Source organism: Macaca thibetana, chromosome X, assembly GCF_024542745.1.
Source record: "Macaca thibetana thibetana isolate TM-01 chromosome X, ASM2454274v1, whole genome shotgun sequence".
Lineage (NCBI taxonomy): Eukaryota > Metazoa > Chordata > Mammalia > Primates > Cercopithecidae > Macaca > Macaca thibetana.
The window spans coordinates 48,489,971-48,514,288 of NC_065598.1; the positions used below are offsets into that span (position 1 = coordinate 48,489,971).

General features: G+C 50.1%; 1 protein-coding gene and 1 long non-coding RNA gene across 8 annotated transcripts; one reads left to right on the top strand and one right to left on the bottom strand.

Moving 5' to 3' along the window:
- On the top strand, positions 1-23,916 carry HDAC6 (histone deacetylase 6). Of its 7 annotated transcripts, none has more exons than XM_050775564.1 (29): positions 1-223; positions 860-982; positions 1,068-1,196; positions 1,325-1,413; positions 3,927-4,011; positions 4,121-4,161; positions 4,907-5,003; positions 5,148-5,245; positions 6,889-6,993; positions 7,114-7,182; positions 13,665-13,791; positions 13,901-13,966; positions 14,061-14,120; positions 14,189-14,278; positions 14,618-14,724; positions 14,814-14,893; positions 15,123-15,291; positions 15,380-15,508; positions 15,704-15,872; positions 16,562-16,695; positions 17,276-17,344; positions 17,456-17,648; positions 19,046-19,195; positions 21,574-21,748; positions 21,866-22,542; positions 22,626-22,739; positions 22,870-23,016; positions 23,104-23,232; positions 23,484-23,916. In XM_050775564.1, exons 1-29 carry the CDS (start codon positions 38-40, stop codon positions 23,550-23,552), a joined length of 3,876 nt encoding a protein of 1,291 aa, XP_050631521.1. In that variant the 5' UTR covers positions 1-37; the 3' UTR covers positions 23,553-23,916. The 7 variants fall into 7 exon arrangements, with proteins under 7 accessions (XP_050631521.1, XP_050631522.1, XP_050631523.1 ...); XM_050775565.1 differs by having other exon boundaries at positions 14,814-14,881; XM_050775566.1 differs by having other exon boundaries at positions 1-133.
- LOC126945695 (uncharacterized) lies at positions 1,362-2,305 on the bottom strand. The gene is made up of 3 exons (XR_007722531.1): positions 2,213-2,305; positions 1,936-2,007; positions 1,362-1,433 (listed from the first exon to the last, which is right to left on the bottom strand). It is a non-coding gene; the product is annotated as an uncharacterized LOC126945695 (long non-coding RNA).
- Positions 23,917-24,318: the final 402 nt, after the last annotated feature.

The window sequence follows — 24,318 nt, forward strand, 5'->3', positions numbered from 1 at the left end:
GGCGGGATCTGGGCGGGCAGTCGAGAGACCAGGCCCAATGGAAAAGAAAGGCCAGGGCGCTCGCGTCCCCACGGGTCGCCAGAAACTTGGCGGAGCGAGCCAAGGGCGGAGTTTGAGAAAGGGGCTGCGTCCAGTGAGTGGAGCGGCGAGTACAGCGCGTCGACGGCGGAGGCGGGAAGGGGGCGGAGGCCGACCGAAGGCGGCTAGGGACTGGCTGAAGGGGGTTAGCGAAACGTTAGCGGTCGGGTCTGGGCAGGGGGTGGAGCTGGTTGAAGGAACGGGGCAGTCCCCTGAGGAGCGGGGCTGGTTGAAACGCTAGGGGCGGGATCTGGCGGAGTGGAAGGTACCGGTCCGGCCCGATGAGGGGTGGAGTTAAGTGAATCGTTAAGGGTGGAGCCGGGGCCGGGGCCGGGGCCGGGGCCGGCTGAGTGAGAGGGTGGGTGATTATCCCGGGAGGTAGGCCGAAAGGGCAGATTCGTGAAGGAATGGGGTCTGGGCCGGGCTTAGAGGGTCTGGGAATGGGGTTTGGGAGAGTGGAAGGGGCGGTGATTGGTTGGAAAGGGCAGGCCTTAAAACGGACTGAGTGAGCCAGGGGGCTCATTGCTCAGTGAAAGGGCAAGACTAGGCAAAGAGAATCCTGTAAAAGGGGTGGAGTCTAGCGGACCGGGCGGGGCCAGGTAGAATGGCCACCTGAGTGGAGGGAGAAGGCCTGAGAGAGGCGGAGTTTGGAAGGCTGTGGAGAATCAGATCGTGTAAGGAATGGAATCTAATAGAGGGGGCGGAGCCTGGAAAAGGGCAGAGAGGTGGGGTCCTCAGGGCACACTAGCCCCCTCACATACCCACCCTCCCACCTCTCCAGAACCGCGGCAGGGGTCAAGCCTCCTCAACTATGACCTCAACCGGCCAGGATTCTACCACAACCAGGCAGCGAAGAAGTAGGCAGAACCCCCAATCTCCCCCTCAGGACTCCAGTGTCACTTCGGTGAGGCCCTAGACCCGCCCTCATGAGGGGGAGAGGGAGCAAGTTGGTCATTCCCTGGACTCTGACCCTTCTCTCTGATTCACAGAAGCGAAACATTAAAAAGGGAGCCGTTCCCCGCTCCATCCCCAATCTAGCGGAGGTAAAGAAGAAAGGCAAAATGAAGAAGCTCGGCCAAGCAATGGAAGAAGACCTAATCGCGGGACTGCAAGGGATGGTGAGCAGGGCCTGGCTGCAGTTTAGACTCCTATGACAATCAAAACCCAAAGGTTCCCAACCCTGGACAGTTCCCTCTGACTCAGGGCCTGAAATGGATCTGTATGTCCTTTTTTTTTTCCTCTGCAGGATCTGAACCTTGAGGCTGAAGCACTGGCTGGCACTGGCTTGGTGTTGGATGAGCAGTTAAATGAATTCCATTGCCTCTGGGATGACAGGTGAGGCTGGGTCCTCCAGGCTGTCTCCAAAACACAAAAATACACACATTTAGAGCCCATTAGCAAGAATAAATCCTTTCTTACCCCAGCCTGGATACTGGAAGCAGATGATTTGGAGAGGTAGGGCTCACACTTGAAAGGGTTCTTCTGTGTAGCTAACAAACATTTATTGCCTATTGTGTGCCAAGAGTTGGTGATACAAATGTACCAAACAATAGACAGGGTCCTTTCTCTAGGAGCGGATTGATGAGTAGGAGGGCAGATCATTAAACAGCCAAGAGCAGTATGATGTGTTTAATGAAAACAGACTAAAGACCAGGGGATTCAAGGGTGTATAAAAGAGGATCCTAAACTAGTATCCAGGCTTCCCAGAAGGCTTTATAGAGGAAGAGACGTTTGTACTGAAACAGAAGGATGAAACCTCCCATTTGCTTTACTTTTCAAAAAGAATCAGCAAATCTTTTTGACTATATGTTCTGACCTCTCCTCACCACCTCTACTGCCACCATCATCATCACTCACCTAGACTTGCAGAAGCCTCCTCCATGGTCCCCTGCTTCCAGCCTCACCTCTATTGTCTGTTCATGCAGCAACCTAAAAAAATACGTATGAGATGATGTCTTTGTTAAAATACTTTAAGGAGGCCGGGCACAGTGGCTCACGCCCATAATGCCAGCACTTTGGGGGACCAAGGCAGGTGGATCACTTGAGGTCAGGAGTTCGAGACCGGTCTGACCAACGCAGTGAAACACCGTCTCTACTAAAAATACAAAAATTAGCCGGGCGTGGCGGCACGCACCTGTAATCCTAGCTACTTGGGAGGCTGAGGCAGGAGAATCACTTGAACCTGGGAGGCGGAGGTTGCAGTGAGCCGAGATTGTGCCATTATACCCCAGCCTGGGCAACAAGAGCAAAACTCTGTCTCAAAAAAAAAAAAAATGCTTTAAGGGCAAACTGTTGCCCTCAAGGTAAAGTCCAAATTCTTCATCGTGGCCTCGAAGGTTCCACATGATCTGGCTCCACATCACTTTGTGACCTCATCAGCCAATCCTCCTCACCCACACTAGTCCCCTTGTTCTTCCAACATGCCAGGCACCCTCTTACCTCTGGTCTGTACCCTGACCAACCCCTTTCCCAGAGATTCTTTTCAACCTTCTCTTCCAGCTACCTTTCACATCCCAATGAGACTTTCTCAGAGAAGGTTTTGCCTGACCAAACCCTACCCCAGTACCTGATCTTATTTTCCTAGCCCATGACATTGTTTGCTAATTGTCATACTTGTGTGTTTACCAATTAATATCTATATCCCTTATCCCAACCTAAGAGTAACTTACTATGGGAAAAGACTTCTTTTATGGAATACCTATTTACCATCTATTGAGGAGCTAGGAATGCAGCAGTAAACAAAACAAACAAAAGCCCGTGCCTTCAGGGAAAAGGGGGAAGACAGACAATAAATAAACGAAAAGTAAATGATGCACTGTGGTAGAAAAGGGCAGTGTTATGGAGAAGCAGTAAAGGGAGGATAGTAGGAGAAAGTACAGTGGAGGAGACTTCAATTTTCAATACGCTGGTCAGGGCAGGCCTCACTGACATTCGAGCAGGGATCTGAAGAGGTGAGGGAGTAAGTCATGGAGACAGTTGGAGGAAGAGTATTCTAGGCAGGGTTGGGGGGGCAGCTAGAGTAAAGTTCTAGGGCTGGCTGAAGAGTATTTGGTTCGACTGAGAACCAGGGAAGAGACCAGTGTAGGTGAAGCGAAGCAAAGGAAAGAAAGAGGGGTAGGAGATGGGGTCAGAGAGGTGATGGAGAACAGACAGTTTTGGGCCTTCTGGGCATGGGAAATACTTTGGCTTTTACTCAGAATGGGATGGGAGCCTCAAAAAAAAAAATGGGACATGAACTGATTAGGGTTTTAACCAGTGTCTGGCTGTCATGCACAGAAAGGACTGTTGAGGTGGCGAGGGTTGAAGCAGGGAGGCCGAGGAGATGCCACCACAGCCCAGGCAGGAGGGTATAGTAGTAGCAGTGGCAGTGGTGAGAAGAGGGTCACACTCCAGAGCTGATGGAAGGCAGGACTGACACCACAGTTTTGGTTTTTGTTTTTTTTTTTTTGAGACAGAGTCTCACTCTGTCGCCCAGGCTGGAGTGCAGTGGCCGGATCTCGGCTCACTGCAAGCTCCGCCTCCCGGGTTTACGCCATTCTCCTGCCTCAGCCTCCCGAGTAGCTGGGACTACAGGCGCCCACCACCTCGCCCGGCTAGTTTTTTGTATTTTTTAGTAGAGATGGGGTTTCACTGTGTTAGCCAGGATGGTCTCGATCTCCTGACCTCGTGATCTGCCCGTCTCGGCCTACCAAAGTGCTGGGATTACAGGCTTGAGCCACCACGCCCGGCCTCACACCACAGTTTTGGGGTAAGCAGCTGTGGAAGGGTGGATGGGGAGATGTGGAGAGAGCAGATGTGGAGCTCCCCAGTGTCCCCATGCATCTGTGACTGTGTCTCCATCTCCCCAGCTTCCCGGAAGGCCCTGAGCGGCTCCATGCCATCAAAGAGCAACTGATCCAGGAGGGCCTCCTAGATCGCTGTGTGTCCTTTCAGGTAAGGCCCCCAAGCCAACACTCTGGGTAAAGGGCAGGGAGCTGACCTGACCTGGGCTCAGCCCATGCCTTAACCCTTTATCCCGCCTTTATTCCTCATCTCTCCCCAGGCCCGGTTTGCTGAAAAGGAAGAGCTGATGTTGGTTCACAGGTGAAGGCTTGGGAGCCTTGTAGGGATGGGGAGGAGCCTGCCCTGGACAAACCAGGGCAAGCTAAACGCTTTGGGAAGGAATGTCATGGTCTCTGTGGCCAGCCTTGGGCAAGTCGCTGAGCCTCTCTGAATCTATGTCATCGCCTGTAACAAGGGAACCAGTAAACTTAAGTTCCTCAGGAGAGTTCGATGTGTGTCAGGTGCTTAGAACAGGGCCTGATGTATCATCAGTCCATCATGAGCTATTACTGTTATCATGATCTGATTGAACAGATGGTGGATGTGTGGACAGAGTGATCGGGTGGATGTGTGGATGTGTGGACAGAGTGATGGTGGATGTGTGGACAGTTTCCCCAGGGGCTGCAGGAACCCAGATTTAGAGGCCTGGTGCTGTGTGGCTCGAGGAAAGCTAGCTTGGCAGAGTGGATATCTGAGCTGAGCTTTAAGAGGAGAAAAAGAGTGAGTCAGATGAAGAGGGTGACTGAGGGAAGGGAAGAACAGACAGCTAGACAAGAGTGGCCAAAGGCCTGAAAGTAGGATTTGGTATGGCTAGAGCAGGGGAGCAGAGAATATTACTGGAACTGAGGCGGGCTAGGGAAGAAACAGAATGTATCTTAAATCCCGGCTATTCCTTCAGGTTGACAGTTGGGGGAGCCGAGCCCTAATTTGACCAGGGGTTTGGTGTGTGGACGGCTCAGGTGGGGAAGAGACAGGGCCCTGAATCTCATCTCCCATCTGTGTCTAGCCTAGAATATATTGATCTGATGGAAACAACTCAGTACATGAATGAGGGAGAACTCCGCGTCCTAGCAGACACTTACGACTCAGTTTATCTGCATCCGGTATGGATGAGAACTGTGGGGGCAGGGAATGGTGGCAATCTTGGGGTCCCTATCCCTATGCCCACCCCACCCTGGGGCAAGCAGCTGAGTGGATAGGGCTGTTCTCTCCCTCACTCCCTCTCTGGCTCCCCACTGTCTCTCCAGAACTCATACTCCTGTGCCTGCCTGGCCTCAGGCTCTGTCCTCAGGCTGGTGGATGCGGTCCTGGGGGCTGAGATCCGGAATGGCATGGCCATCATTAGGTAGGACTCTCCAGCATTTGACTTTTTACATTGTTTTAAAGTCCTTCCTTCAAGTGTAAAATGTATTGATATGGGTAATATATTCATGTGATTCAAGAATCCAAAGGTACAAAAGAGAATATAATTAAAAATCTGTCTCCCATCCTTGTCACCCAGACACCTGCCTCCTCTCATGGGAGGTAGTCATTGGAACCACTGACTCATGTGTCCTCCCACAAAGTCTTATTCAAGAAATAAATACCATATTTCATTGATTCTAAGGTGTACATTTTTTCATATCTGTAACATCTTGAAATCCAGATGCATCTTACAAACAGTGACATCTCAGAATTCCATTGGCAGTATTTTCTGCATTGTTTTTGGCATGTAAAATCATGGTACATCTTATCATCGTTGGCATCCCAGAATTGATGAAATGCAAAAGGTTTCTCCTCCCTCCCCTGTTTTTAACCACAAATGGTAGTAACACGACATACTCCCTTCGTACCATCTTTTCACTTACACATCTTGGAAACCTTTCTCTGACAGCATGTATCTTGGAGCCCGGTAGAACACCATTGTGTAAATGTACTCTTTGTTAATCAGCTCCCGACTAATGGGCATTTTGGTTCTCCTCAGTCATTTGCTGTTTTAAAAAAAATGCTACAGCAGGCCGGGCGCGGTGACTCAAGCCTGTAATCCCAGCACTTTGGTAGGCCGAGATGGCTGGATCACGAGGTCAGGAGATTGAGACCATCCTGGCTAACACACTGAAACCCCGTCTCTACTAAAAAAATACAAAAAACTAGCCGGGCGAGGTGGCGGGCGCCTGTAGTCCCAGCTACTCGGGAGGCTGAGGCAAGAGAATGGCATAAACCTGGGAGGCGGAGCTTGCAGTGAGCTGAGATCCGGCCACTACACTCCAGCCTGGGCGACAGAGCGAGACTCCATCTCAAAAAAAAAAAAAAGAAAAAATGCTACAGCAAATATACTAGTACCTTTATAAAAACAAAATGTTATTTTATACTAACATAAAATAAAAATGTTACTTCACCCTTTTTAAAATATAGGTTGTGGGCTAAGTTCCTGCAACAGAGTGACTGGGTTTGAGAATGTATGCATTGATCATTTTATTTTTATTTTTATGTATTATTTATTTTTTGGAGATGGAGTCTTGCTCTGTCACCAGGCTGGAGTGCAGTGGCGCAATCTTGGCTCACTGCAACCTCCGCCTCCTGGGTTCAAGTGATTCTCCTGCCTCAACCTCCCGAGTAGCTGGGACTACAGGCGCCCGCCACCACATCTGGCTAGTTGTTTGTATTTTTAGTAGAGACAGGGTTTCACCATGTTGGTCAGGATGGTCTCGATCTCTTGACCTCGTGATCCACCCGCCTCGGCCTACCAAAGTGCTGGGATTACAGGCGTGAGCCATCATGCCCAGCCTTTATCATTTTAATGAACATTTTCAAATCTCCTTTGGAAACAGAGGGGTAGATTGGCAGGGGGTGAGAGTTTGAGGGGCTCCATTACTCAGTTCCCGGCAGATTTTTAGGCATCAGCATTAAAGGAATTGGTGGTCCAGGATTAGAGAGCAGGGGATAGTATATCTCTGAAGAGGAGGACCCCTCACACACTCCAGGCTGTTACTTTCTTGTCTTGCCCAGGCCTCCTGGACATCACGCCCAGCACAGTCTTATGGATGGCTATTGCATGTTCAACCACGTGGCTGTGGCAGCCCGCTATGCTCAACAGAAACACCGCATCCGGAGGTCAGCAGCAGAGGGCAGATGTGATGGGGGTGGCATGGGGTGGGGTGTCCTGCTCTGGGCTCTTCCCCCAGATTCACCTTGATCCCCTTGCACAGAGTCCCCTCTCTCTCGTGCTCCTAGGGTCCTTATCGTAGATTGGGATGTGCACCACGGTCAAGGAACACAGTTCACCTTCGACCAGGACCCCAGGTATACCCCAACTCCCACCTAGGTGCTAGACTCCCAGCCACCTCCCACCCTTACAGGCCCAGCCAGAAGGGGTCCAGAGGGAGGAAAAAGCATTCACATTCATGGGGCCTATCCTGGGATCAGGATCTGTGCTACTTTCTGTGTGTCTGCCGTCTCTCCTAATTTCACTCTGAGGCAGGGACTGTTGGGTTCCCCATTTTACAGATAGGGGGACTGAGGCTTATAGGTTAAGAGGTCACACAGAGAAGAACTGGGAGAGATGGGATTTGACCCACAAATATTTGAAGATCTTATTCACTGATTAACCCTTGAGTTGGAGTGAACCTCAAATTAGTGCTTTATTTTTTCTGATTAGGATAATGCTTCAAATTTGTTTATCCTTTCAGTAGATAGTAAAAAATAAATATAAATAAATAACAAACTATTTGTTTAAAGAAATTAAATAATACAGAAGTGTCTGAAGTAGTGAGTCTCCTCTAATTTCCATTACCTCAAAAATAAGTGTTGACAGTTTAGGTTATATCCTTACAGATTTTTTTCTACAGATGTCTGAATTTTTATTATTATTGTTATAATTATTAATAACACTGCCTAATGGAATAATTCTCCCCATGTTCTTTGACAACTTGCTTTATTCATTTAACAGCATATCTGGGACATTTCTCCATGTTAGTACCCCTTAAAGTATCTTGTTCTTTGTAGTATTCAATTTTATGACTGTACTTCTGGTTATTTAACACCAGGACTTTTAAGATGCTTCCCAGTTTTTGCTATTACAGGCACTTCTACTGTGAATAGGCTAGTAAATATGTAATTCTGCACTTCTCTGAGTCTATCTGTAGGATGAATTTCTAACAGTGGATTGCTTGGGCCAAAAAGTCAGCATACTTTAAAGTCTGGTATACACTGTCTGACTTCCCTCCAGGAGGGGACCAGTTTACCCTTCCTGCAGAAAGTGATTGAGCAAGTCCTTGTGAGTAGGGGACATTACTAAGTACGGGTTGATTATCCCTTATATGAAGTGCTTGGAACCAGAAGTATTTCAAATTTCAGATTTTTTCAGATTTTGAAACATTTATATTATATTTAGTGGTTGAGCATCCCTAATCTGAAAACCCAAAATCCGAAATACCCCAGTGAGCATTTTCTTTGAGCATCATGTTGGCCTTCAAAAACTTTAGGATTTTAGGGCCAGGCGCGGTAGCTCATGCCTGTAATCCCAGTACTTTGGGAGGCTGAGGCAGGTGGATCACCTGAGGTCAGGAATTCAAGATCAGCTTGGCCAACATGGTGAAGCCCTGTCTCTACAAAAACACAGAAAAATTAGCCAGGCGTGGTGGCACACACCTGTATTTCCAGCTACTCAGGAGGCTGAGGCAGGAGAATCACTTGAACCCAGGAGGCAGAGGTTGCAGTGAGCTGAGATCACACCACTGCACTCCAGCCTGGGTGATAGACCGAGACCCTATCTAAAAAAAAAAAATGTTTAGAATTTTACAGCATTTCAGATTTCTAGATTAGGGATGCTCAACCTGTAGTAGTTGTTTTATCTAGCCTTCTACCCAGCTGACTACAGGGAATCCACTTATCCAAGACATTTTACATCTGAAGAATCTAAGCCGGGCGCGGTGGCTCAAGCCTGTAATCCCAGCACTTTGGGAGGCTGAGACGGGCGGATCACAAGGTCAGGAGATCGAGACCATCCTGGCTAACACGGTGAAACCCCGTCTCTACTAAAAAATACAAAAAACTAGCCGGGCGAGGTGGCGGGCGCCTGTGGTCCCAGCTACTCCGGAGGCTGAGGCAGGAGAATGGCGTAAACCCGGGAGGCGGAGCTTGCAGTGAGCTGAGATCCGGCCACTGCACTCCAGCCTGGGTGACAGAGCCAGACTCAGTCTCAAAAAAAAACAAAAAAAAAAAAAACAAAAAACAAAAAACAAAACAAAAAAAAAGAATCCAATTTAGGTTGGTTGTTCTCTAGACATTGCTTTACTATTTTCCAGCATTCAGTGTTCCTGACAGGTGTCTGCTTTTCATTCCTTTACAAGTAATCTACTTTCTGCTCTGCAAGGTTATCTTGGTGTTCTTTTTTCTTTCTTTCTTTCTTTTTTTTTTATTAGATAGGGTATCACTCTGTCACCCAGGCTGGAGTATAGCAGCGAGATCATAGCCCACTGTAACCTCAAACTCCTGGGCTCAAGCAATCCTCCTGCCTCAGCCTCCCAAGTTGCTAGGACTGCAGGCATGTGCCACCACACCCAGCTAATTTTTTAAATTATTTGTAGAGACAGGGTCTCACTATGTTGCCCAGACTGGTCTCAAACTCCTGACCTCAAGTGTCCTCCCACTGCAACCTCCCAAAGCACTGGGATTACAGGCATGAGCCACTGTACCTAGCCTTGATGTTCTAAACTTTTACCCTGGCCTTTTCACTCTGCTCAGTAGTAGGTAGACATTTTACATCTGAAGATTCATGCTTTTCTTAAATTCTTGGAAATTATTCTCTATTAGATCTTTGATAATTTCTTCTTTGTTTTCTCTGTTCTCATTCTAGGACTTCTGTTAGTCAGATGTTAGACTTCCTGGGTTGATCCTCTATGTCTATCTCTTTTTGAGTTTTTTTTTTTATTTATTTGAGACAAGGTCTTGCTCTGTTGCCCAGGCTGGAGTACAGTGGCACAAATGTGACTGACTGCAGTCTCGACCTCCCGAGCTCAAGCAATCCTCATGCCTCAGCCTCCTGAGTAGCTGGGACTACAGGTGCACACCAGCATACCCAGCTAATTTTTTAATCTTCTGTAGAGACGGGGTCTCACCATATTGCCCAGGCTTCTTATTTTTTATCTCATGTTTTCTGTCTCTTTTTTCTTTTGCTGTGACCTGGGAGATTTTGTCAACTTTATCCTCAAGCCCTTCTGTTGAATTATGTATTTAGATATTCTGTTAAACTCCAAAAGCTCTTTCTTCCTCTCTGTTTCTGTGCCCTCTCATTCCTGATCTTGTTTTTATAGAGTATGAATTAGAATTGCCAGCCGGGCGTGGTGGCTCATGCCTGTAATCTCAGCACTTTGGGAGGCCGAGGTGGGTGGATCACTTGAGGCCAGGAGTTCAAGACCAGCCTGGCCAACATGGTGAAACCCCATCTCTACTAAAAATACAAAAATTATCCAGACGTGATGGTGCGCACCTGTAATCCCAGCTACTCGGGAGGCTGAGGCAGGAGAATCACTTGAACACAGGAGGCGGAGGTTGCAGTGAGCCAAGATCGTGCCACTGCACTCGAGCCTGGGTGATAGAGGGACACCCTGTCTTTAAATAAAAAAAAAAAAAAAGAAGTGCCTTAAGTTTCTTCTGTTGTCTGAATTATGTCTCTTTATTCTGAGGCTGGTTGAATTATTTTTTCTTGGTCCTTCTCTTTTATGCTGATGGTTTCCCTCAAATGTCTAGCAATCCTTATTTGGCTATTTATACCCAAGAATGAAGGCCCATTGTAGGGAGCAGAGGACTACGCTGCTGCTGCGGTGTTTGTAGATCTGTTTTCCTGAAAGGCATTTCCCCAGAATGGGGACAGGGAATGTCCACTGACAGGTTGCAACGTTAGCGAGTGTGGGCAAGTACCCGGGCATTAGATGGGATCCTGCCAGATGTCAGAACAAAGGAGGCCTCTTCTTTGGGGTAGCATCTCTTTTCCCTCAGCCTTGCCAAAGGTGTGTCTGTTCTACTTACCTTTCCCAGTCTAGCTTTGGGCTTTGTTGGTCATCTCTACTGTTTTATTATGGTGGGTTTTTAATACTTCATTAATTTTTCTGGTTTTATCTTTATTATTTTTTTCCTACTACATTCTTTATTTTGTTCATTTCTGGCTTCTGGAATTGAATGCTTCAACATTTATCAACTCATTGGCCGATCTCATTTCATCTATACCTGTACCCACTGCCCTCTTCCTGTTTTCCTTCAAAGCTAATCCCAGATACCTACCATATAATTTCTCCTGTAAATATTTCAGAATGCATCTCTAAAACATAAGTATACTTTTTTAGAAAAGCATTACCTTAGTATCAATACCTGAAAATTAACAAGAATTATTTTCTCAATCTGCCAAGGGTCTGTCATTCAAAGAATTGTTTAATATCATTAATCATTCTTTTTGTTTGAATAAATGCATAGGAGGCTATAGCTGTGTGTTCTTTCGTGGGTACACTATTGACTACACACACAGATGTGAAACATTGTGTGCACATTCAGTGCATTCTTCCTTATAAACAAACATGTGTAAACAAACAAAAAGAACATGTCCATACCCTTGAATCTCCCAGCTCCCCATCTCTCAGTCTCTGAACTCCAGCAGCAGGGAGACAAACTGGACAGTCCTTAAAATGCTGTTGTGAAGACAAGGAAAGCAGATGATCTAAAACTAAGTAGTTAAAAGAAACAAATAACTTTGGTGCATTGGTGATTCGGTGGGGCTCTTCAGAAGGGATTTTGTGTGCATTGACCTGGATCTGTACTGGATTTCTCCAGAAAAGAAACCTCAGGTTATCTTGGGTGCCCCCTTATCCTGCTCAGCATGAGACAGAGCACCCTGGGGCTCCTGGAATCTCAAAGTCTACTTTCTAGAAATTCATTGAAGTCTCTTATTCTCTGACATCCTTTCTTCCACTCTCTCTTTCTGGGTTGCTGTTTATTTAAAATTTCTTTACTGTATTTTGACCGGGGTGGTAGGAGGGTGAGGTAAACCCGTGCTATCAGTCCACCATTTAACTTGAAGGTGGTTGAACTTATTTTGAATTTCCCTTCTGTTTTCTTTTTAAACTTAGCTTCCTTGAGTGCTAGTTCTGTTGTTTGTTGACTTTGATGGCTCTCTTTTAGAGTCAGCTTTCTTCAGATCTTTTCTTTATTGCTGTCTTCCCCGATGATTTTTTTTTCTTTTTCTTTTCTTTTCTTTTCTTTTTTTCTTTTTTTGAGACAGTCACACTCTGTCGCCCGTCTCCCAGGCTGGAGTGCAGTGGCCCAATCTCAGCTCACTGCAACCTCCACCTCCTGGGTTCAAGCAATTCTCCTGCCTCCATCTCCCAAGTAGCTAGGATTACAGGCACATGCCACCACGCCCAGAAAATTTTTTGTATTTTTAGTAGAGATAGGGTTTCACCATGTTGGCCATGCTGGTCTCCAACTCCTGGCCTCTAGTGATCTGCCCACCTTGGCCTCCCAAAGTGCTGGGATTACAGGTGTGAGCTACCGCACCCGGCCCCTGATGATAATTTTTATGTCCTACTGTGTTTCTCTTCCTCTAATGATTAACTTACCAAAAGTTTAGAACCAAGATTTATCTATCAATGTCAAAAATAAAACAATCATCCTCCACCCACTCAAGACCAGAGCTTTTGCATGTTTTTATTCCCAAATTCCAAGCTCTTTTCCCTCAATTTTAAGAATCTTTTTATATCACTTGCATTAAATTTCACAACTACATTATCAACACATTAAAATGTGACTCTTAAGTTTGTCTAGATTCAGTGCATACCACTATTTCTTGCATTTCCCTAAAAAAGCTGCCTTAGATCCTCTCTGGAACAAGGCAGGGGGTAAATGACCAGATAGAAGGATGGATGGATGATAGATTATTCATTTTGCTTTCCCCAGTCAGAATTAAGCCCTCCCATGGCCCCTTGCTGGGCTTTCTGTTAAAACACGTGCATCGCATCTTTTCAGTATCTATTTTGCATGTCGGTCCATCTCATCCCTCTGAGTGCTCACTCTCTTGCCTATAAAATAGAAGAAGTAGTAGAGGTGACCTGTAAGGCATTGGGGAGAAGGAATTGCCCTCTCACTGGCCTTGTGGCAGCCCCAGCCAGCACCCCGTCTCCAGTTCCACCCACAGAAGCAAGTCTCACCCCTTCCCCCCAGGTCTCTCTACTTCCTGCTAGAGAATCACCCAACTCCCCAGCCTGGCTTGAGGCTTTTTTCAGCCTTAGCTAGCTCCCCGCAGCTAAGAGCCCCATGCTCCATTTGGGACTCCAGTGTCACAGTGTTTGACCTGCTGTTACTACTACCTTTGTCATAGGGGCAGGTAGTGGGCAGACATGATCTAGAATACCCCACAGAGTCAGGAGCCCCCATGATCTGGGATAGACCCTAGAGCTGAGCCTGAAATTGGGTGGGCACTGAGGGGGCAGTGATGTTTGCTGAGGAAGAGGTTCTAGTGAGAGACTAAATGAATGAGTGAGTGAGGTAATGGATAAATAAAGATAAGAATGGATGAATGGTAAGATAATTAAATTGGTGACTGAATGTAAGGGTGAATTAATGGAAGAATGGATTCATAGATTAAATAATTAATGGGGAAATTAATGAATGAGAGAATGAACGAGTGGTTGAATGGGGAAATGAGTGGTAGAGGAAACTGGCAACTGTTGGGTTGGGAGTGTCTATGGGGATTGACTCTTCTCCAACTCTCTTACCTCTTTTTCTTCTGCCCCCAGTGTCCTCTATTTCTCCATCCACCGCTATGAGCAGGGTAGGTTCTGGCCCCACCTGAAGGCCTCTAACTGGTCCACCACAGGTTTCGGCCAAGGCCAAGGATATACCATCAATGTGCCTTGGAACCAGGTCAGCATCCACCCACCCTTTGTCCCCAAAGTGAGGCCCAGCCCCGCCCTTCTGTCAGCAGCTCGGGACAGGTGGCTGAACATTCCCCACTACACTCCTGTGTCTGCAGGTGGGGATGCGGGATGCTGACTACATTGCTGCTTTCTTGCACGTCCTGCTGCCAGTCGCCCTCGAGGTCCTGGGGGTCTGGGGTGTGTTGGGGGAGAGGAGTGGCCTTGGAGGTTAGGCCGTGAGGGCAGGTAGCCTCATGGAGTCTGTTCCCCCTTCAGTTCCAGCCTCAGCTGGTCCTGGTGGCTGCTGGATTTGATGCCCTGCAAGGGGACCCCAAGGTAAGGCAGGCTCCCTGGGGCGGCAGATGGGCTGCACGGAGCCAGACTGACCCTCCATGTCCCCCCAGGGTGAGATGGCCGCCACTCCGGCAGGGTTCGCCCAGCTAACCCACCTGCTCATGGGTCTGGCAGGAGGCAAGCTGATACTGTCTCTGGAGGTGAGTGACTCACCTTCGTCCCTCAGCCTGTGGATCCTGGAGGGCTTAAGAACGAAGCTTTCAAGTCCAAAAGGAGTTCCTGGCCCAGCATTTCACTTACTAGCTGGACAACCTTGCATAAGTCACTTCACTTCTTTGTGCCTCCGCTTTCCTTCTGTAAAACGAGCATAATAATGGTAATCACCTCATATCATTGTCCAGTGAATTCAATGAGGCCCCCTTCTAAGTTCCTTGTTGCTTGACATTTGGTATGCACTCTCTTATTATTATCATCATTATTGTTATTCCCTGGTCATGTCTGGTCCTTTCCTGATCCCCCTTCACAACTCCTTGCCCCAGGGTGGCTACAACCTCCGCGCCCTGGCTGAAGGTGTCAGTGCTTCGCTCCACACCCTTCTGGGAGACCCTTGCCCCATGCTGGAGTCACCTGGTGCCCCCTGCCGGAGGTGAGCCCCAGTGGAGGAGGGGAAAGCGGGAGCCTCACTGCCTGCCCACATTCCTTGACCTCATATTTTCTCCCTGCCCTGCCCTGCAGTGCCCAGGCTTCAGTCTCCTGTGCTCTGGAAGCCCTTGAGCCCTTCTGGGAGGTTCTTGTGAGATCAAGTAGGAAGTGGGGTATGGGCCTGGTGTGGGGTGGACGTGGGATGGAGCCCTGGGGCAGACTGTCTTCGGACTTTCTCTGACTTTACTGGGCTGCCTTGGAGGTAGAGGGTCAGGCCCTCTCTCTCCCTGGGCCCTAGTTTCAGGCCTCCCACCCCATTTTCTATTTGGGGTCACCTGAGTTCCAGAGTATGACGGGGATTCAGAGTGAGAGGGTAGGACAAACGTGGCCTCCCCCTTGTAGCTGAGACCGTGGAGGGGGACAACATGGAGGAGGACAATGTAGAGGAGAATGAGGAGGAAGGACCCTGGGAGCCCCCTGTGCTCCCAATCCTGACGTGGCCAGTGCTACAGTCTCGCACAGGGCTGGTCTATGACCAAAGTATGATGAATCACTGCAACTTGTGGGACAGGTAGGCATTTGGAGGGCTGGATGAGTAGGTGTTGGGGGTCCCTCCCCATCAGGCACTAAGCCCCTACCTCTCATTTCCCTACTGCTAGCCACCACCCTGAGGTACCACAGCGCATCTTGCGGATCATGTGCCGTCTGGAGGAGCTGGGCCTTGCTGGGCGCTGCCTCACCCTGACACCGCGCCCCGCCACAGAGGCTGAGCTGCTCACCTGCCACAGGTCAGACCCTGGTGCCTGGGGTGGGTGGCTTCCCAGGACTGTGGATGAGGTCTCAGGGGCTGGAGCTTGGGTTTCCCCTCCCAGGGAGCTGCTGCAGGACTTGAGAGGGGCTGAAGTTCCTGTCTTGCGGGTGGGGTCCAGGGAGGGGATGGACCCTCCTCACTGTCCTGCCGGTGCGCCTCTCTGTACCTCCAGTGCTGAGTATGTGGGTCATCTCCGGGCCACAGAGAAAATGAAAACCCGGGAGCTGCACCGTGAGAGTTCCAACTTTGACTCCATCTACATCTGCCCCAGTACCTTCGCCTGTGCACAGCTTGCCACTGGCGCTGCCTGCCGCCTGGTGGAGGCTGTGCTCTCGGGAGAGGTGTGTCCTCTGGGCTGGGGAGAGGAGGACCTGGGGAGAATAGAAAAAGAGGGCCACCTGCTGTTTCTGGAGGCTCTGAGAGAGTCAAGCAGGGCCTGAGGAAAGGGGCCATGGGGAGGGGCACAGGAGGGGGCGGGCCTAGAGGCTGCAGTAATAATGGAAGGAACTGGAGAAAGGGAAGGGTGGCCAAGTGCGGTGGCTCACATCTGTAATCCTAGTGCTTTGAGAAGCTGAGGTGAGCTCAGGAGGTCAAGGCTGCAGTGAGCCATGATTGTGCCACTGCACTCTAGCCTGGGCAACAGAGTGAGACTCTGTGTCAAAAAAAAAAAAAAGGTTGGGCACGGTGGCTCATGCCTGTAATCCCAGCACTTTGGGAGGCCGAGGCGGGCGGATCACGAGGTCAGGAGATCGAGACCATCCTGGGTAACACGGTGAAACCCTGTCTCTACTAAAAAACACACAAAAAATTAGCCGGACGTGGCGGTGGGCGCCTGTAGTCCCAGCTACTCAGGAGACTGAGGCAGGAGAATGACGTAAACATGGGAGGCGGAGCTTGCAGTGAGCCTAGATAGCACCACTGCACTCCAGCCTGGGCGACAGAGCGAGAAAAAAAAAGAAGAAGGAAGAAAGGAAGGTGAGGGTGAGCTGGAGGGCAGGCTGTCCGATCTTAGCACCCTGCTGCTTCCTAGGTTCTGAATGGTGCTGCTGTGGTGCGTCCCCCAGGACACCACGCGGAGCAGGATGCAGCTTGCGGTTTTTGCTTTTTCAACTCCGTGGCTGTGGCTGCTCGCCATGCCCAGGCTATCAGTGGGCGTGCCCTGCGGTAAGGACTCCCTGGGGACCCCCCAAATCCTGATCCTTGTGGGGACCTGGATGCTCTCCCCAGCCCATTGCTTACTCATCATGCCCCATGGTCCAGCTCCCCAGGACTTCCCCAGAAAGAAGTAAGGGTACAGCCCTTACCCAGAGAAGGACTGAGGATGGAGCCTCTCAGTGCCTATTTAGATAGGACCCCCAGATCATATTACCTGGGTGCTTATAAAACAGGATTCAGGGTCCCACCCCAGCATTTCTGGCCTATAGCAGCTGCCTCGACAGAACCCAGGTCCAGGCTCCTGATGCATACTCCAGAAGACCCAAGAACCAGTCCCCAGCATTAGCTGCCCAAGGCGCAGGGTCCAGTTCCCTAGCAATGACCCAGAAGAGCCCAGGGCCCAGCCCCGAGCACTTGCTCAGGCCTACAGGGCAGCCCTCGGGAACCAGGATCAGACTTTTCTCCTTAACTGATAGGACTAGGGTCCTGCCACTCAGCACTAAATGCCCCTACAGACCCCAGGGGTCTGGCCCAGCCCTCTTCCAGGGGGTGAGTATCCTAGGTTACTGAGGTGCTGTCTTCTCCCCAGGATCCTGATTGTGGATTGGGATGTCCACCATGGTAATGGAACTCAGCACATGTTTGAGGATGACCCCAGGTAAGGGGCTGCAATCAGGGGCCGCAGTGTGATCAGGGAGGTGGGTGAGCACCTCAGGGGTACTGGAGCCCCTAACCAGCCATGGCCCCCTTCCTACCCCCTCCCCGGCAGTGTGCTATATGTGTCCCTGCACCGCTATGATCATGGCACCTTCTTCCCCATGGGGGATGAGGGTGCCAGCAGCCAGATCGGCCGGGCTGCTGGCACAGGCTTCACCGTCAACGTGGCATGGAACGGGCCCCGCATGGGTGACGCTGACTACCTAGCTGCCTGGCATCGCCTGGTGCTTCCCATTGCCTACGAGGTACAGCTCAGGATAGATCGCAGGATGTATGTGACATGCCTGTGCAGGTGGCAGCCTGGACCTGCCTCCTCAGCATGTGTGCGTCTGACTGCCAGGTGGCTGATGATATGAGACAGCCCATGGGTGATTAATGAGGCTACCGGGGCAATTGGTGACTGTGATCACGTTGTGTATTTGCCTGTGCACAGGTGACTATATGACTGCCTTCTCTGTGTGACACTATGTGGGTGACTATCTTGGCTGTGTGTGTGAGGGCCTTCTGACTATGCAGCAGTGGCCCGTGTCCTGGCTGGATCTGTGTTGTGTGTGTGCCATCACAAGTGCTTGAGTATGTGTGTGTGCGACTCTGTGCAGGCAGGTATTTCTCACCTTTTCTCTGTGTGATGGGTGTGATATTGTATGTCACTAAATGCAACCATCTCTGTGACAGCCTGTGTGGGACCCTCTGGATGTGAAAGGCTGTGTGTTACAGCAGTCACTGTCTGGCTGTCTGCCCTGGCTATTTATGTGTGTGTCTCTGACTGGGAGGTAGCTGCCTTCCCTCTGTGTGAGCTGGGGGGCTAGTGGCTTGCGTATGGCTGACTCTGGGAGGGAGGGCGGGGGTGTGAGCACCGCTCTGTCACCCTGGGCGCTGATGTGCATCTTTGGATCTGCACATGCGCGGGTGGCCAGGACAGCCTTCTGTATGTGTACAACTGTATGTGCAAGTAACCAGCTCTTGTGGACACACCAGAGTGCATGTCACCATTGTGGCTGTGTGGTAATGGCATGTGTATGTGACTCTGCAGGGTGGCTGTGGGTTATTGTCCTCTTTGAGAACTATGTGTGTGTGTGTGTGTGTACATGACTAGTGCAGATATGTAGTACTGGTCTATATGGGACTGTGTGTGGCAGTACTTGTGGCTCTGTGTGACTATCTTCTCTGTGTGTGGCACTTGCATTGCCATCTTCTGTTATGGAAGTGTGCAAACACCTCTCTTTGACACTATGTATATAAAACTCTATATGTTGTGTATGTGTGTCCCACATTTGACCCTGGGGTGTGTGTGTGTAAGGACATGTCTCTGTCTCTCTGTTTTTCATGTCACTCTCTTGACGTCTGAGTCTGTCTCATGTCTCATGACTATGTCTCATGTCCCCATCTGTCCCTTTCTACTGTCTCCAGGTCTCTAAGTCTGCATCTGTTTCTTCTGAGTCTGTATTTCTTTTCTTCCCCTCTTCATTTTCAGTCTCTGCTTCTGCATCTCCCAGTCTGCAGATCCTGTGTCTCCATCTCTCTGACTGGCATCTCCATGTCTTCATTTGTCCTTTTCTCCATGTCTCTGGGTCGGCATCACTTACTATCTACCAAAAGCCCCCACCCTCATGCTTATACATCTCTTCTCTCCCTGCCTCAGTTTAACCCAGAACTGGTGCTGGTCTCAGCTGGCTTTGATGCTGCACGGGGGGACCCGCTGGGGGGCTGCCAGGTGTCACCTGAGGGTTATGCCCACCTCACCCACCTGCTGATGGGCCTTGCCAGTGGTCGCATTATCCTTATTCTAGAGGTAATTCTCTCTTGGTCCCTCTTCCCACAGTGGGAGGGTAGTTTGGAAATGTTGGCACCATCACTCAGGACAGTTTCCTGAAATCTCCTTTGAGTGTCCCTGCCTGGGATTGTTGGCACATACTGGGTAGTAATAAGAATAACAGCAACATTAACAGCCTTAATTGAGTGCTCACTATGTACAGAGCACTCTTCTGAGCACTTCATGTGTCTTATTCATTCAGTTACTTGGCAAGGCAGCCTTATGAGGTAGGGTCAGCTTACCTCATTTTCCTCTCTCAAGATCAGGGAAACTGAGGCACAAAGAGGTGTGATGACTAGCCTGAGATGGCACATTTACTGATGGCAGAACCAGGACTTGAACCCATGCAGCCTGGCTCCAGGGTTTGTACTTTTTACTCTACCTAAACTGCCTCTAACAAGTTCCTGGGACAAAGGAAATTCACTGACCTTTGTAAATGGCCCAGTATCCCCATGCCCTGTGCCTCAGTTTCCTCATTTTTATGAGGCAGGCTAATCATGGAGGAATATCTGGCATATGGTAAATGCTGAATCTATTGGATCTGGTTTTTTGTTCTTTTGTTTTTCTTTTTCTTTTTTTTTTTTTTTTTTTTTGAGGCAGAGTCTCACTCTGTCACCCAGGCTGGACTGCAATGGCACGATCTCAGCTCACTGCAGCCTCCACCTCCTGGGTTCAAGTGATCCTCCTACCTCAGCCTCCTGAATCACTGGGATTACAGGCACCAGCCACCACGCTCGGCTAATTTTTGTAGTTTTAGTAGAGATGGGGTTTCACCATGTCTGCCAGGCTGGTCTTGAGCTCCTGGCCTCAAGAAATCCACCCACCTCAGCCTCCCAGAGTGCTGGAATTACAGGCGTGAGGCACCGCGCCTGGCCCCTGGTTACTGTTATGCATTGTTCAGATATTAATCGGCTCAGCAACCTTCTGTGCTCTTATTCTCTTTTCTTTTCTTTTCTTTTTTTTTTTGTTTTTTGTTTTTTTTGAGACGTTGTCTTGCTCTGTTGCCCAGGCTAGAGTGCGGTAGCGCAATCTCGGCTCACTGGGTTCAAGCAGTTCTCTGCCTCAGCCTCCCAAGTAGCTGGGATTACAGGTGCCTGCCACCACACCCAGCTAATTTTTTTGTATTTTTAGTAGAGATGGGGTTTCACCATGTTGGCCAGGCTGGTCTTGAACCCCTGACCTTGTGATCTACCCGCGTCAGCCTCCCAAAGTGTTGGGATTACAGGCATGAGCGACCGTACCTGCCTCTTTTTTTTCCTTTTGAGACAAAGTCTTGCTCTGTCACCCAGGCTGGAGTGCAATGGCACAATCTCAGCTCACTGCAGCCTCCATCTCCTGGGCTCAAGCAATTCTCATGCCTCAGCCTCCCGACTAGCTGGGACTACAGGCACATGCCACCATGCCTGGCTAATTTTTGTATTTTTAGTAGAGATGGGGTTTCACCATGTTGGCCAGGCTGGTCTCAAACTCCTAACCTCAGGTAATCTGCCCGCCTCGGCCTCCCAAAGTGCTGGGATTATAGGGGTGAGCCACCATGCCTGGCCTGTGCTGTTATTTTCACCACTTTACAGATGAGGAAAATAAGTCACAGAGAAATTAATTGGCTTGCAAAAAGTCCCACTTACTGTGTGCCCAGTACTGCTTGTGACAGGACACGGTGGGAGTTAAGAACACAGATGACTCCATCAGAGAGCCCAAGTTCAAACCCCAGTGCTGCCTCTTCAGCTGTTATGACCTCGGACAAGTCATCTAACCACTCTGATCCTCAGTTTCTTTATCTGTAAAAAGAATAGCAACTGGGATTCCTGTGGAATGTAAAAAAAAGTCAATACAGGAGTCCATGTGGAGAGGGAGTCCAGTTGTTCCTGTACTAGGTCAGGGCAGGGTCTTTTGTATGGATTCACAGCAGTCGTCTTGTGCAGGTCAGGTCAGTGGTTACTGTATGATGTGAGGCCAGGGGTTCCTGGACAGTGTGAAGACGGATTTCTGTATGGCATGAAGGCAAGTTCCTGTATAGATTGAGCACCTGTGGTTGTGAGGATTGAGTTAATATGCATGAAGTACTTAAAATCAGGTCTGGCACACAGCAAACAATAAATGTCAGCTGTTACTAATGCTTTTATCAGTATCGTTATCTTGCACTTTACATCACAATTTACTCCCCATAACAACCACCTTACACAATGGGTGCTGCCCATCTTACAGGTGTGGGTTCTGTTCACTTGTTCCCAGTACTCCCCCTCCCTCTCCAGACTTGCAGGGCTCAGTAGGGAGGATTGGGGAGGTAGGACATGTTTCCCTCCAAATTCCCCAATGAACCCCCACCATACTTTTCCCTCCCCTTTTCCTTAACAAAGGGTGGCTATAACCTGACATCCATCTCAGAGTCCATGGCTGCCTGCACTCGCTCCCTCCTTGGAGACCCACCACCCCTGCTGACCCTGCCACGGCCCCCTCTATCAGGGGCCCTGGCCTCAATCACTGAGACCATCCAAGTCCATCGCAGATACTGGCGCAGCTTACGGGTCATGAGTGAGTGGATTTGGGGGCGATGGAGGGAACTCAGGGAAGGAGGGGGCTGGGGGGCAGGGATTAGAGGCAGGAAGGAGGACAGTACCCACACTCAAGGATCTCCCTCCCTGGTTCCAGAGATAGAAGACAGAGAGGGACCCTCCAGTTCTAAGTTGGTCACCAAGAAGGCACCCCAACCAGCCAAACCTAGGTTAGCTGAGCGGATGACCACACGAGAAAAGAAGGTTCTGGAAGCAGGCATGGGAAAGATCACCTCGGCATCATCTGGGGAAGAGTCCACTCCAGGCCAGACTAAGTCAGAGACAGCTGTGGTGGCCCTCACTCAGGACCAGTCCTCAGAGGCAGCCACAGGGGGAGCCACACTGGCCCAGACCATCTCTGAGGCAGCCGTTGGGGGAGCCATGCTGGGCCAGACCACCTCAGAGGAGGCTGTCGGGGGAGCCACTCCGGACCAGACCACCTCAGAGAAGACTGTGGGAGGAGCCACTCTGGACCAGACCACCTCAGAGGATGCTGTTGGGGGAGCCACGCTGGGCCAGACTACCTCAGAGGAGGCTGTAGGAGGAGCTACACTGGCCCAGACCACCTCGGAGGCAGCCATGGAGGGAGCCACACTGGACCAGACTACGTCAGAGGAGGCTCCAGGGGGCACCGAGCTGATCCAAACTCCTCTAGCCTCGAGCACAGACCACCAGACCCCCCCAACCTCACCTGTGCAGGGAACTACACCCCAGATATCTCCCAGTACACTGATTGAGAATCTCAGGACCTTGGAGCTAGGCAGCAAATCTCAGGTAAGGCCCACCACACCCAGGTAGGGGCAAGAAGGGGCAAGAATCAGGCTTCTCTGATACATCTCTTACTTCTGCGTGTCCAGGGGGCCTCAGAATCTCAGGCCCCAGGAGAGGAGAACCTACTAGGAGAGGCAGCTGGAGGTCAGGACATGGCTGATGCGATGCTGATGCAGGGATCTAGGGGCCTCACTGATCAGGTGAGCTCAGGCTGGGACTGTGGCTTCCTTCTCTTGCCACTTTGTGTCTCCAGGTAGGAGCATGTGATAAATAAACATATAATGGGGAGATGGGGTCTTCAGCTTACTCAGTTTCATCCACCCACTCCAGGCCATATTTTATGCTGTGACACCACTGCCCTGGTGTCCCCATTTGGTGGCAGTATGCCCCATACCTGCAGCAGGCCTAGACGTGACCCAACCTTGTGGGGACTGTGGAACAATCCAAGAGAATTGGGTGTGTCTCTCTTGCTATCAGGTATGGAGCAGAGGAAGGGGATGGGGCGGAGGTTGGAACTACAGGGGGGTGCTGACCCCCACCTGACACTCACACCCCCAACCTCAGGTCTACTGTGGTCGTTACATCAATGGCCACATGCTCCAACACCATGAAAATTCTGGACACCCGCTGGTCCTCAGCTACATCGACCTGTCAACCTGGTGTTACTACTGTCAGGCCTATGTCCACCACCAGGTGGGCCCTGGGTAGACCCTTCAACACGTGCACACTCACCCCCCACACACACACACCCCTTCTGTGATTGGGTAAAGGGAGACCACAGGCCCCTCTGCATGGCTGCCTCATGTGATTATTTTGCATGGGGCGGGGGCTGTGGGATAGTCCAGAAGACAGAGTGGTTGAGGGCTGGAGTGGGGGCAGCCCTGCAGCCAAGGTAGAGGGGTCCTCACTCTCTCTCACCTGCCCTATTCTTGCCTCCTCCTCAGGCTCTCCTAGATGTGAAGAACATCGCCCACCAGAACAAGTTTGGGGAGGATATGCCCCACCCACACTAAGCCCCAGAATACGGTCCCTCTTCACCTTCTGAGGCCCACGATAGACCAGCTGTAGCTCATTCCAGCCTGTACCTTGGATGAGGGGTAGCCTCCCACTGCATCCCATCCTGAATATCCTTTGCAACTCCCCAAGAGTGCTTATTTAAGTGTTAATACTTTTAAGAGAACTGCGACGATTAATTGTGGATCTCCCCCTGCCCATTGCCTGCTTGAGGGGTACCACTACTCCAACCCAGAAGGAAAGGGGGGCAGCTCAGTGGCCCCAAGAGGGAGCTGATATCACGAGGATAACATTGGCGGGAGGGGAGTTAACTGGCAGGTATGGCAAGGTTGCATATATAATAAAGTACAAGCTGTTAAAAAACCTGGAGAAAGCCTTTTGACTTTGAGCAGGTGGAGAACCCCACATCCCTGGCCAGCAGAGCCAATGAGTAATGAAGGAAAGAGGGAGTGGGTCTCTGTCAGGTCAATCCCCTACCCATCCATTGCCCCCAAAAAACTAACTGAAAATAGAGCAGCCATTTTGACTGGCTCCATGGGAGATGAAATGGTAGAATCCATGAGAAAATGGGTGCTTGCCTTAGAAATAGGGGCCTCACAGCCAGTCCCAGCCACACCCACACCCTAGGCTGAGAAGGCAAGAAAACTAGCAGGAAGTACCTCACCAGGCCTGTTTCCCCATTTGTCTCATTGGCCTGACGGGATGGCGGGAGGTCCACGTTTAACTTGAATGTGGTGGTCATGGTAGCTTCTTGGCAGAAGGGGT

Bases quoted from the DNA above. Each gene is read 5' to 3' on its own strand.
- HDAC6 (XM_050775564.1), top strand. From the start codon at position 38: ATGGAAAAGAAAGGCCAGGGCGCTCGCGTCCCCACGGGTCGCCAGAAA. The intron at 5,246-6,888 runs GTAGGACTCTCC...TGTCTTGCCCAG, and splicing joins AATGGCATGGCCATCATTAG to GCCTCCTGGACATCACGCCC. The intron at 14,725-14,813 runs GTGAGCCCCAGT...CCTGCCCTGCAG, and splicing joins CCTGGTGCCCCCTGCCGGAG to TGCCCAGGCTTCAGTCTCCT.